We start from the raw sequence: 13,845 nt of genomic DNA, 5'->3' as shown, positions 1-13,845 counted from the left end.
TTCAGTAAGACCCAAAACTGGTGACTGAGATCACAAATGTCTGAGGAAAATGTTTATTGAGGTCATAAGTCAAGTAAAAAGTTCTGTCATTTTTTCATACACTTCTATGCAATCAGACTTCTTTTGAGGATTTTCCTCCAGCTGATCATTAATAAGAAAATTTAAGGCTTTACTTTTCATAACTAAAGCTGCTTCCACCTTGCATACACAGTCTATCATTCAAATCACTTTTTATTTGACGACTGAATTTAATTTGAAAAAAATGTTATTGAATGCTTGACCATAACCTGGAGTCGCTCTGGGCTATAATCCAGCAACACACACATAAATAAAACCTGATTCAGTAAAAGGTTTTACATGATTTATATTACAGAGATTCAGGATTAATGTTACACTCTCACACCGGATTATTGATGAGGGTGTTTCTCTCTTATCATATATATTAGCATCTTCTATCAGAGGCGTCATTAGAAGTGATTTTGCTGGTATTATGCTTCAGATACACAGTGCATGGCGTATCCATGGAGGTTCAGCTATGGACACAAAATACTCCGTGACAGCTAGTTTGCTCTGTGTGATTTTATTATTTGTCATTTAATGTTTTTAGGCTTTTATTCTAAATAAATTGTCAATCTGGATCTTTGGTTGTCATCTGATTGAAAAGGTCCTCTGTCTTTTACAAATATGGTCAGATTGTCCAGAAACACCGCAGACCACGGCCTCTCTGTGTGAGGATCTAAACGTATTCTACGCTAGATTCGACACAGCGAACACCATGAGACCGGACAGTGTGCGCACCGCGGATGACGTCAGTGCGCACACTGTGTCTGAGGAGGATGTGCGGAGGTGCTTCAGGAAGGTGAACGCACGCAAAGCTACTGGTCCGGACGGGATTCCCGGCCTCGTCCTCAAGTCATGCGCGGCTCAGCTGGCTGGAGTGTTCACGCACATCTTCAACCTTTCCCTCTCTCTGTCTGTAGTCCCAGCCTGCTTCAAAATGGCCACCATCGTCCCTGTACCCAAATCCTCCACCATCTCCTCATTGAACGACTGGCGACCTGTAGCCCTGACCCCCATCGTAAGCAAATGCTTCGAGAAGCTGCTCAGGGACTTCATCTGCTCTGCACTACCCGACTCACTGGACCCTCTACAGTTCGCATACCGCCACAACAGGTCCACTGATGATGCCATAGCCCTGACACTACATACTGCCCTGTCACACCTGGAGAAGAGAGACACGTATGTGAGGATGCTGTTTGTAGATTACAGCTCAGCATTCAATACCATCGTTCCCTCGAAGCTGGACAGGAAACTGCAGGATCTAGGACTGAGCAGCTCCCTCTGCAGCTGGATCCTTAGCTTCCTGTCTGACAGACGCCAGGTGGTCAGACTGGGCAGCATCACCTCATCCCCCGTCACACTGAACACTGGTGCTCCACAGGGGTGTGTACTGAGCCCTCTCCTGTACTCACTCTACACCTACGACTGCACAGCCACTAACAGCTCCAACATCATTGTGAAGTTTGCGGACGACACTACAGTGGTGGGTCTTATCACCAACGGTGATGAGACAGCTTACAGGGAGGAGGTCAGCGCCCTGACCCACTGGTGTCAAGACAACCATCTCACCCTCAACGTCGCAAAGACAAAGGAGTTGATAGTGGACTTCCGGAGGTGCAGAGAAGTACACACCCCCATCACCATCAACGGCGCTGCTGTGGAGAAAGTGAGCAGCTTCCGGTTCCTTGGTGTACATCTGGCTGAGGATCTTACGTGGTCAGTACACACAAACAAAACAGTGAAGAAGGCGCAGCAGCGCCTCTTCTTTCTCAGGAGACTGAAAAGATTCGGCATGAGCCCCCGCATCCTCAGGACCTTCTATCACTGTGCCATTGAGAGCATCCTCACTGGATGCATCACCACCTGGTATGGCAACAGCACCGCCTACAACTGCAAAGCTCTCCAGCGAGTAGTGCGGTGTTCTGAACGGATAATTGGAGGTGAGCTTCCCTCCCTCCAGGACATCTACAGGAAGTGAGCCTGAGGAAAGCGGGGAGGATCATCAAGGACTCCAGTCACCCCAGCCATAAACTGTTCAGACTGCTTCCATCAGGAAGGAGGTTCTGCAGCATCCGGTCCCGAACCAGCAGACTGAGAGACAGCTTTTTCCACCAGGCCATCAGACTGCTGAACACGTCATAGACACCTCAGCTTCACTACTGGAACTTCAACATTATGCACTCCATACTGTACAGTAACGCCACTGTTTTGCACATGTCTCACTCTGTATATTTTATTTTATTTATTGTTTACTCTATTTAATTTGTAAAATATGTGCACACACACACACACACACACACACACACACACACACACACACACACACACACACACACACACACACACGTAGAAAAATATTTAGTATACACATCCAGAAATGCATATACTATTATATATTGTACATATATTTATTAGTTTCAGATGTAGCCATTCTTGTATTTTGCTTGTTTACATTATTGTATTTTGCACAACTCTGTTGCTTGTGAAGCTCGCACACAAGAATTTCACTCACATGTGCTGTACCAATGTACCTGCACATGTGATGTGACAATAAAAGTGATTTGATTTGATTTGAAACCTGAAGGGCTTATTTGTATATTATAAACTACAAATACGTGAAATGTATTTGTATTCTAGCCCCAGCATCATGCAGACAAGGAAGCCTTAGGATTTTCAAAACCTGTTCCCAAACAAGTTTGGACGGCTTGTAAAATGTAAATAAAAGAATGCAAAAGCTGAACTCTTGCAGCAAAAATCTTTATTCCTCATCCCCCTGACTGTCTTCTCTCATTACTTTAAATAAAACTGACCTGCAAATGCCTTTTGGGACAAAAAAAACAAGAAACAAGAAAACCATTTTAAAGCTTTTATTTGTTCACTAAAGTTACTTACACTGCATCAACAACAATAATTAACATGTAAAGCTCTTGGGGAAGATGCAAAATATTTGTTTCGCAGAAGAAAAATCAGGCTGAAAACTTATATATAACAAAAAAAAGATTTAAAAAAATGCAAACATGGCTTCAGAAGCCTCAGCGCTGCAGAAACAGTTTGATCTTAATCTGATGTGGATCCAGAGATGATTGAGCTTTTTGGTTTGTTTGACTTTCTTTTTTGCAGGAGATTGAATATACTATATATATATATATACTATAAGTATTCATAAGTCAACACCTTTTTTTGTAATGGGCAGTGAGAATTTAATTTGCTAAACGACTTTACACACAAATTACAGCCCCATTCAGACACATGAACCTCATAGAAGGAGGTGAGCAATGAAGCCGTCACTATAGTTATTCAGGCTAACAGCAGAGGAGTGAAGTCTCAATAATGCGATATAGAGAGTCTAAGGAGGTTGGGAATAAAGCGATTGGACTCCTTTAAGTTTTGTGAAGACGTCTCACTTCTCATCCAAGAAGCTTCTTCAGTCCTGATATTTTATTGCTTCCTCCTGTGATGCTATTGGTACACCAGCTGCACATACTGAGATTTTTATTCAAACATGCAGGTGTGCTAAATGGATTCCTGGAATCAGCATTTCATGACTCCTCATGGAAATGGAAGAGGGAGCAGGGACGTTCCCTAAACTGCAGTGAACCAGAACAGTGTGGACAGCGAATTATTGTGTTATTGTGTTATTAAAGATGAAAGCAGAGAATAAATACATTTTTCTCTGCATCGTTGATTGTTGCACATTGTGTCAAATATCACGAGTTGCTGTATCGTGATACCATCATTATCACAGGTGACTTATTGTGATAGCATAGTATCATGAGTGGACTCGTAAGAGAAGTGGACATTCAGCTGGACAAATACAAAAGCCTCCCCATGGGGGCGCTACTGACTCAAAGGGAAGCAAAGTGTGTGCAGTTATCCTCAGAGATGGAATTTAGTCAACAAACTTAAACGTGTATCATTAGATTTAAAATGACTTCCAGAAAATGCAGAAGCTGTTTCCTGTTTTTAAGTCTGCTTCTGTGTAACCAAATAAAAACTATAGAGATAATCAGATTAGCAGCAGCACCGGTGCCTTCATAGGGAGAATGAAAGAATCTGAATCACATGAATGAGGCTCTGGACAGGGTTGAAAGCACAATAGGAGAAGCCAGGTCAGAGAAACAACTCATTATTACTGAGCTGAACACTGAGTCACATGCTGCAGACTGGATTACCATCACTGAGCAGAGCAGGTACTGATTACATCACCCACCTCCTTGCTCTGAATGAGGGCACCGAGAATGAACAAGAAGTCCAGATGTGTGATGAATATTTCAGCCTAAGGGGGGCGCTGATGAGTTGATATGAGGCCAATACCTCACCTCTGTCAGATCCACATCTTTATCTGCAAATCAGAATGAACAAAAGCTCTGTCCAGTGCAAACACACAGGCATCCACACAGACATAGAAGGGTCAAAGTTCAAGGTTTGGTCCAGACTAAGTGCTGTTGGGGAGCTGTGCTTCCAGTCAGCTCCCAGCAGGGGGCGCGGCCTCCGGCTCACTCATTTCTCAGCTTTCACCTTCGTGTCATACGTCCCGGCATTCTTGTACGCTCCCACGTAGCCCGTGTTCTCCACAATCTCCTCACGACCCTCGCGACCTTTGCCCTTGCCGCTGTCATCAAAGCGCTCCTTGTGTGATCCAGTGTAACGGGACGTGTCGGTCAGACGGTCCACCGCTGCTGTCTTTGCCACTTTCTGATGGAAGTAGAAAAATTAGATTAAAGTCAGTAAAAGAAAAAATATCTTCCCTGCTTCAGGACGCGTCTCTGTTTTTTTAACAAGAGGGGAAAAATGAAGACAATGCAGAAGCGTCACAAACTGCTGTTCCTCTAATGACCACTTGAGGCCACAATGAGGTTGGCCCTTCTAGAGTTCCATGTTAACATATCCAACATTACAAAGCATGTTTACAGCCTCTAACATAAACCATCCACTACTTCAGGTCACTAAACATTATTTATTGATCGTGTGTTTGGGCGTTGGAGCCTTTTAGAGCATTTTAATAGATGACACAATAAATATTCTGGCTTGTTGTGTTTTATTCGTCTGCTTTTTAACTCACTGATGATAACGTGTGATTCCAAAAATCTTCAAAATGCAAAATCATGAAGTCAACAAGTGATATCACAGTGGCTACAACTATTTTTCATAACTTCTATGTTTTCTGTACGACCATGGGTGCAACACGCAAACGCCACTTAGAAAGCAACTCTTACTGATTCACGTTTAGTTTAAAGTGGAATTAAAATTGTTGTTTGCTTTAGGCTATGATTCTGATCATTGCACAGCATTTTAGATAACACGGAGCCCTCTGCATTTAACTGCACTGAGTCCCTGTAAACTGCACCTTCATTATGCAATCCTCTCTGCCCCAGGGCATCAAATGAAGACTCCACTGCAAAACCACAACAAGAATAATATGTCTGCTTTCTTCATTAGTTTTCTTCAGGTAGCTGAAATGAGGATAAGATAGAGTAACTGGAAACTAAGCGAATGAAAAAAAGGCCCAATGTCAGAGCAGGCAAAACAAGGCAAACAGGAAGGGTAGTAGAAACCAAAGTTTAAAGAATATGGACATTTAAATAAAGCATCTGATAGTTTTTAAAGTCACATGTATTTAGCACCATTCCCACTTGATTAGCAAGTAGCAAGAGGTGCCTGCTCCTTAGCCTTTTACAGTCGTGTAGTTATCAAATCAGTGTGAGAACCAATAGTGAGTGAATGGGTAGATCTGGATATGAAACAGTTCTTTTTCACCTCAGGAAAACAATGGATTTCACCAACAGTCCCATATTGTACTGCTGATAGGTAAAGTTTAAATGACATGCAGTGTCATTTGTAACTCCACAGATAGCCACCAAGAACTTCTTACTATGAAGTTCTGCTTTAATCCATGAAAACTTTAAAACTTTGAATCGATAACAGACATATGATAGATAATATAACGCTGATTCCTTCATGAACACAAAAGCTTGTAACTTGATCGTGTTTTTTACTCATGGATTGTCATCTGTAATGCATGCATTTCAGTCAGGTTAGTGTTGACTGTATCTGCTCTGATGACTGAAGAGCGTTTAATGATCTGGAGAGGATCCAGACTGCCTCTCTTGCTGGCTCAGGCTCTGAGGACCTCATCATTATAAAATAAGAGCTCTTTGATGTGTGCAGTTGTGATCTGATGGATGAACCAGCTGTGATTGAGCCATGGCTCTGAAATATTAGAGCAGAGTAAGACGCTTGTTTGTGGAGCAGCTCAGGACTTGTTTTTCTACAGCTGAAAACTGAGAAGATGAGCCTGAGGTGATTAAACGCTGAGCTAAATATAAAATATGAGCAGCACATAATCATACTCGTCTAATCATGTTTTCATGATTATGCTGCTGTTTTTCACAGACAGACACTCTTCTGTCCAAACTGTAGCTCAGAGTGTGGAGCTGGGAAATCGACTAAACTGATCAGAAAAATTCGTTTCTATGCAGATGATGCAGTTTTATGCATCATCTGCATAAAACTTCCGACTTCACTCGCCCCTTGATGTTTTTTATCATTACTTTAAATACACTGTGTTATCTACTGCCCTCTCAAATGAGGCCCTACCCCAGGTGTAGCTCCAGGGTGGAGTCCTGGTATCCCTGGTCCTCAGTCCTTAATGAATCCAATCATAGACGTTTTGAATCGCACTTAGTCTGGCCCCTCACCCAGGACCAGTTTGCCTTGGGAGACCCTACCAGGGGCAAACTGCCCCGGACAACATAGCTCCTGGGATCACTTGGGCACACAAACCCCCCCACCACGGTAAGGTGGCGATTCATGGAGGGGACTATTATATATAAGTATGGGTGTGGCTTAGTATGACAGTGTGGTTTAATCCATATAACTACATTATCACTTACCTTTAAGTCTTTTCTTTTGGAGACTCATTGCTTTTGTTTTTACACATATGCACAAAAAGAAAAATGATGCATTTCACAAAATATACATAGCATAGAATCACAATTTCCTGTTTTACTGTTGAGCATCTTTATTGTGGGATTTAGAGCTTTAAAACAACAGGCACACAAGCATCTTGTCTCACCGTCACACCAACGTTGGTAGGCTCTCGGCCTTCCACCAGCTTGTGGATAGACTGCAGTGCCTCCTCTTTGCTTTGACCTTTGAACCTCTTTGGAGCTAGCTCTTCCAGAGCTTTCTGAAACTCCTCGTAGTTGATGACCCGAGACGTCTTCTGTCTGTACAGAAATACACAAAAGGAACACAGACATGGAAGAGTTCAGAGTCTAAACTGTACTATTAATTCTCTTGGTTGGAAAATGTCTTTTAGCTGTTTTTAAATTATTAAACAGATATTTTGTTTCATCGAGAAAAGTTTGGGAAGCTGAACACAGGCACAACTGTCAGAGTAATTGTGGTGACTGGGAATTCAACAAGAACTCAAGTAACTAAAAGTAGAGCAACAAAACTACAGAAAACAAACAACAGCTGCCCCTTCGATACACCGCACTGCAATTCCTCAAAAACGTCCATCCCAGGAACACAGCAAAAAGTCTTCTTATTGCAGGTCTAAATCTTTGGCATAGTTCAAAACAGGTCCCTAAACATTTCCATTATTTTCTTGGTCCCCCGGTGTATGTTATTGTTTCTAAAGAAATACTTGACATCAATCATTTCATCCAGTGCTTAACATTTTGTCCCCCAAAACAATGATGTACTATTGTTACTAAGTTTTATAATGTAGTTCCACGACTGTCTTTATCCGCCAGTCCCATCCATGTTACACCCATGTGATGGATGACGCTCATCAGTTTTCGGAGTATGACTTCAGCGCTCTGCCTGAAGTAATTATGTGCTACATTTGTGTTCGAATATAGACTAAAGTGCTGCAGTTTTATTAGGGCGTGTGGAGGAGACACTGACTTAAAAACTAAATACGGAGCAAAAAGTCTTTCAGAGGTAAGATTTATGCACGTGTTTCCATACAATATGGCAACAAAAGACTTTAAGGGAGGTGGTTTTACAAATATAAGTTCGAATAATCGCCCCACCTTTGTTAAAGAGCAGGACACATTCACTCCCTGCACGCACTGTTGTCCCACATTACAAGCAAGGCTTGAACGGCGCTTCTAAAAGGGCGTTTCCAGATTAGCCATGATCTGTAGCGTGTCCGAGCACAAAGCCCTTCAAGGTTTGCACCAAACACTGAGCTCCCCATCATCCACATTAAATGTGCATATGCAATAAAAATGTGACAGCTACCTTGACAGTGGAGCACTGCTGTTTCATCAGCATAATGGTACTCAATTTTCCTCAAATTCAGTGTGGACCAGCAGGTCTTCAAATACCACAGTAAAATATCTCCAGTACTCAAAAGGCACATGTCACCAGCAGGGTGTTGTGTAAAGTCACCTCTGTAATCCTTTTGAGTTTCTGGAGAGAGATTTGTACGGAAGAGGATTAGGGCGGAAGAGGATTAGGGCCACTGGAAGAAAAAAATCAGAATTCTGACTTTTTTCTCAGAATTCTGAGAAAAAAGTCAGAATTCTGAGACTAAAGTCAGAATTATTATTTTTTCCCCAGTGGCCCTAATCCTCTTCCGTAGATTTGGCCATGTTAAGATGAGACGCTAGTTCATCAGCCGATGGTCACAAACTTGGTTATAAAGCTGGGAAAAATTTGCTATCTGTTCCAGGCTGCACATTTTAATGATGACAGTTAACCAGTTCATTTCTACTGTGAGGCTGGGGATTATAAAATGGGACTCTCACTTTTGGAGCATGCCTCAAGTGGACATTAGAGGAACTGCATTTTATGCAGTCTTTTGACACTGGCGCTGATGTGAACACTCACTTGACTTTGGAGAAGACGATGTCCACGTCAGTGCCGGTGACGTTCTTGCCGTCAGTGATCTTGCAGTCTTTGCACAGTTTGGCCCAGTTCTTCCCGGTTAGATCCTTGCCTGTTGCCTTTGTGTCTCCATGGACTGCAAACTTCCTGAAAGCTGTGAGGAGCTGCTCCATGTCTGCACTCTCCGCCATGATGAAAAGATAATCTACAATAAAATTAAGCAGAGGACAACACTGGAGATCGTGTGTGAAGGTAATCTCCTCCCCCTACAGGATTTATGAGAGCATTTTGAGTTTATAAATCAAAGCCATATGTATTACAGCTGTTCATTTAGTTTATTCACCTGTAGTCACCTGGAGCCACACACACTGTCAGATAATTCTAATTAAAATGCTTCAACAGTTACCAACATCACAGTTGTGGTTGACAGATCCAGTTTAGTGGTTCAGATGGGCCAAGAGAACAGGTGACTGTGTCGGCGGAGTCAGAGCAACCACACCCAGATCAGGCTGCCATTATGTTTTTTCATGTATGAGCGTCTGTGGAGATTGATTCGCTTTTGAAGTCACCCTCCGGTGGCCATTAGAGGAACTGCAGTTTCTGGCACAGCTTTATTACAGATTCTATCCTGTTATTTCCTGAAGGTCAATATGTCGTGCACAGCACTTTGTAAAATAAACCAGCAGAGTGGATATTTCCTCCTCTCTGTGCAAAGCTCCTCTTTCTGAATGGTTCTTGGAAACAATGCTTAGTTTTCCCTTTGGGAAACCTTCTGCTGTGCCAGTAGCAGCTAGAAGTTGTTGCTTCTGTGTGTAGGTGTTTTGGACATGAAGATCATTTTGATCATTTTGCAGCTCCAGCAGAAGTGTGCATGTGCCCACAGAATATGTGTGTGTGTGTGTGTGTGTGTGTAGGGTGTGAGACGTGACCTCACTGTGGTTTCTCAGGCTTGTGCGACTACACACACACACACACACACACACACATTGATGCAATCCCAAACAGTGGGTTTCATGGAAACAGAACTGGCTGCATCTCTGTCCAAATACACTTGTGTCTCCTTGTCATGCTGCTTCTGGTGAAAATTCCACTTGCACAACTCTGAATCAGAGCTGCTGCAGGCCATAGCGGCTGAAGTTATAGTACAGATAGTTAATATGAGCCCTGCTTACACACACACACACACACACACACACACACACACACACACACACACACACAGACACACACACACACACGCACGCACACACAGTGTGTGAAAGGTGTAAGTGCATCTGTGCATTAAAACTGGTGTGTAGGTGTCAGATTCCAGGCAGTGGAGGCAGCTGCAGTTTTAATGTGAAGCAATCTCTTCTATTTGGAAGCTGATTCATTAAACCTGCTTTTTGTTTTTAGGAAGAGTGATCAGTGCAACTCCGCTGCAGTCTCTTTTTAGACGTCTCAACATAAGAAGCATCTCTGCATTCAATTGGCTCTTGTAACAATCTTCAAGGACTGACCTCTTGTGATGAGCAGCGATTTGTATCGCTTCTTTAGAAAACAGAAAATATCGCACAAAATCACACATTTAAAAATCAACCGATAGTTTAATTGCAAGGAGTCAGACTCTGGATTAGCTCACAGCAAGGCAGGTACTGTCTAACATCTATCAGATGTGTTCAGGTGCAAGACTGAAAGTCGGTCATCTCTGAACCCAAATCCCACAATCACGGCAGTTAAAACTGAAGACAGATCAAAGCAGGATTTAATCTGGTCTCATCAACAAGTTAAGACTGTTCTGAGTTCAGTCAAGTTTGAGCTGTTATTGTGGTAGAATGATTCACTCTGATACAAACCATTCCCAAGCCAACTAATCCCAACAGAGACTGACATTTAACGATCACATGTTAAAACATTCAAATCTATGAATAACTGTTAAAACAGGAGCACAGAGGTTGAGGAGAAATGCAGGAGCGTTAGAGACAAAGGAGACTATAACCAAATATTAATCGGATGTATCATGGTACATGCGATTCTAGAAATTCTAGAAATAAGAGGAAGGTGACATGGGAGATCGCTGCAGTCCCGAGGTTAAAACCAAGGTCACTGCTTACATAAACGTTAACGTCAGCGTACTTGAACTTAACTCACTGTAGTCTTTTCCTAAGAAACACGTATCGTTGCTCAGAAAAATTCCCTGCTTACTTGGAGGAATAAAACAAAGATGAAACAGTAAGGTTAAAGTTAAAATCTGGGTGGTGCACAACAAGCCGAAATGGCACCAAAAAAATGGTACGCCAGCAGTTGTGACATCACATCTGGCAGAAACAGCAAGCGAAACCTCCCTGTGCAAAGGTAGACTAACAGTTTGAAGCGTAGCAGTTTTTTTCTCATCCTCATTGTGTTTCTTGAGCATTATCGTTGACAGAAATAATGAAAAACACAAAAACATAAATTCAGATCAAAATTTGCAGCGCTAATGTAAAACATGCACTGCAGCTGGGAACTTTTTACGATACCACCCGACACAAACATTCAACGCAGTTATATGGGACATTAAACAGTGGAACAGTGGTAAAGAGTCAGCGTGACGTAAGATTTGCAAAAGGACTTCTTGTAGTGAGAACGTTGTTAGCTTCATGCTAGCACTTGTTGGGTGCTCCATGTGAGAAAGGGGAACTTCAGACACTCTCCTGAACTAATTCTTGTGAAATTGTCCAATATTTATGTGTGAAAATTACTTTTTTTTTTCCTTAACCATCGATAGACTGGGCTGCCCACATCTCGCCGTCTTTATTCTGCCCATAGTGACCAACAGCCTGTTACAAAAGCATCCTGACTGTAGCTTACTGCCTAAAGCATCTGCCTATCACTTGCACTTGTAATTCCTGGGTTTCCTGAAAAAACAAATATTCTATGCACAATTATCAGCAGGCAGGTAGGAAAAGCTGCACCTGGGTGAAACCCAGGAAAAAAGGCTGGGTTCTGACACTTCACTGCTCCTTTATGTTTTTGCTTTGAGACGCACAGACAGATATTGAAAACTTGATTGTTAATCAATAGTAGGAACTTCAGTCCTGTCTCAGTGTTAAAAACAAAGCTCAGCTAGGCTCACACGCTCTGTTTCTAGCAGCAGCTCTCCTTCAGTTTGAGTGCGTTTTAGTCATGGGGCCACACAGACTGTGTAAAGTGTATGGGCGTGCCAGTCAGTGTGTGTGCATGTGTGTGTGTGTGTCACTATGCAAAGACAAATAAACAGATTACCGACTGTCCACACTTTTAAAATTCATAAAACATGACAGCATGTGGCTGCACTTTAAATCCCTGCAAGTTTGTGTTCAGTAGCAGATCCCATGCACACATCGCTTTTCTAATTTTGTACTTTTTAAGCCAGCAATTTTTAGCAAATTGTAATCAAACATCTTGTCTGGTGTGAAGGATCCTGCTGTTTGCTGTTTTTTGTGAGATCTGAATATTTGTTTGGCGAGAACGCTTCATGGCTATTTCTTTCAGACATTTTAAGTTGATAAGTGGCAGCATTATTGAAGACACAGCAGATGAATCACTGAAGCTTCCAGCTGTGCAGACTCCAAACATTCTGCTCTCTGTGCATGTCTGAAATTAAACCGACTCTGATCTTCAATCAGTGCAGAAAAAGTTTCTGGAATAAAACTAAAAAGTTGTTCCAGCACTGACTGCGTGAAGATTTTAAAAATTTATCTGAAAACTGTCCTTCTGTTTATATTAAACACATCAACTTCTACTTTTTTGTTCTTCTTAATTTTTCCATTCTTCTTCTTTGCTTTGCACTTCTGACATCTGCACCACACCCAATCTTTGAGTCTTATTCTCTAAAACTTTTTTCTTAAATTCCACGATTTCTCTCTTTTTTTAATTGCATGTGTCTCCTGCAGTTTCCTACCTGTCTGTCTTCAGTCCCCTCCGTCTGCCTCTGCTCTCCCTCTTCTGGCCCTCAGCAGCGGTGGCAGCATTCAAATGAGTTCTGAAGAGCTAAGGGCTTGTTATCATCTGTTTACCCCGTCGCCTTGGCGACATCCTGTCCAACATCAGGGGAGGGCAATAAAACAGAGAAAGAGGGGGAGAGAGAGGGAGGGTTGGTCTACGGCAGGGCGCTTATGCAGGCTCCTGCAGTTTCCCACAGCTGCAGGTCAAAGGTCAGAGGTCATAATGATCATATAACAATGCTGCATGCAGATTTTTATGCTTTAATTGAAATTAAAGGCTGGATAAAGTGTAAACATAAAACAAGAAAAACACTCTGTTGAGCCTTTGGCAGGTTTTAGCAGCTGCTCAATACACTGGCTGAAAATAAGATTTAATGAAGTTATGATGACAGATTTCTGAGTAAATACTCTTTGCAGTCTGGCCCCTTCCTCTCTGTGTCAAAGCTGCACGTAATGACGGGCGAGTGGCTGAAAGGCAGCATCACTGCTGCCAGTGACAGAGAGGCAAACACAGAGTGCTTTGGAGAATTTCTAAGGTAAAAAGGAGACATGCGGTCATGTGAAAAAGCAAGTGCACCCTTCCTTCTACCATAGGAAGCCAGGTGCTGCTGATCAAGTGCACATGATTAACTGATCACCAACAAGTGTAAGCACCTATATAGAAGCAGGAGTTTCATCAGTTTGCTGTTCTGGACGACTTACATGTGTGTAAACACGTGTAATCTTCTTGCCATGTCCCAGAAATTCGCCCTGAGCTCATGCAATGCTCAGAGAAATTGCAAAAAACCAAGAGCTCTGTCTCAGACTCTCCAGGCTTCGGTTAGCATATTAAATGTTAAAGTTCATGAAATGGGCAATTAGAAAAGGACTGAACAAGTATGGCTTGTTTTCAGGGGGTTGCCAGGAGAAAGGCTCTTCTCTCTAAAAGAAGATTGCAGCACGGCTGCATGCAAAGATGCATCTGAACAAAAGCCTTCTGGATCAGTGTCACCTCAGACAG

General features: G+C 42.4%; 1 protein-coding gene across 1 annotated transcript; it reads right to left on the bottom strand.

The window, feature by feature from the left end:
• Positions 1-2,913: 2,913 nt before the first annotated feature.
• On the bottom strand, positions 2,914-12,902 carry tppp3 (tubulin polymerization-promoting protein family member 3). The gene is made up of 4 exons (XM_082519817.1): positions 12,803-12,902; positions 8,905-9,106; positions 7,136-7,289; positions 2,914-4,755 (listed from the first exon to the last, which is right to left on the bottom strand). Exons 2-4 carry the CDS (start codon positions 9,090-9,092, stop codon positions 4,561-4,563), a joined length of 537 nt encoding a protein of 178 aa, XP_082375943.1. The 5' UTR covers positions 9,093-9,106; positions 12,803-12,902; the 3' UTR covers positions 2,914-4,560.
• Between the last annotated feature and the right edge of the window lie 943 nt (positions 12,903-13,845).

Source organism: Aulonocara stuartgranti (assembly GCF_965226115.1).
Source record: "Aulonocara stuartgranti genome assembly, chromosome: 1".
Classification (NCBI taxonomy): domain Eukaryota; kingdom Metazoa; phylum Chordata; class Actinopteri; order Cichliformes; family Cichlidae; genus Aulonocara; species Aulonocara stuartgranti.
Note: the sequence above shows the minus strand (reverse complement) of the source record. Positions and strands in the feature narration are given on the sequence as shown.

What these genes read in the sequence shown, in the direction of transcription:
- tppp3 (XM_082519817.1), bottom strand. Translation starts at nt 9,092, where the DNA reads ATGGCGGAGAGTGCAGACATGGAGCAGCTCCTCACAGCTTTCAGGAAG. An exon ending in ATCGTCTTCTCCAAAGTCAA is followed by an intron (nt 7,290 to 8,904) that starts GTGAGTGTTCAC and finishes ATTTCTGTACAG; the next exon opens with ACAGAAGACGTCTCGGGTCA. An exon ending in CTACCAACGTTGGTGTGACG is followed by an intron (nt 4,756 to 7,135) that starts GTGAGACAAGAT and finishes TACTTCCATCAG; the next exon opens with AAAGTGGCAAAGACAGCAGC.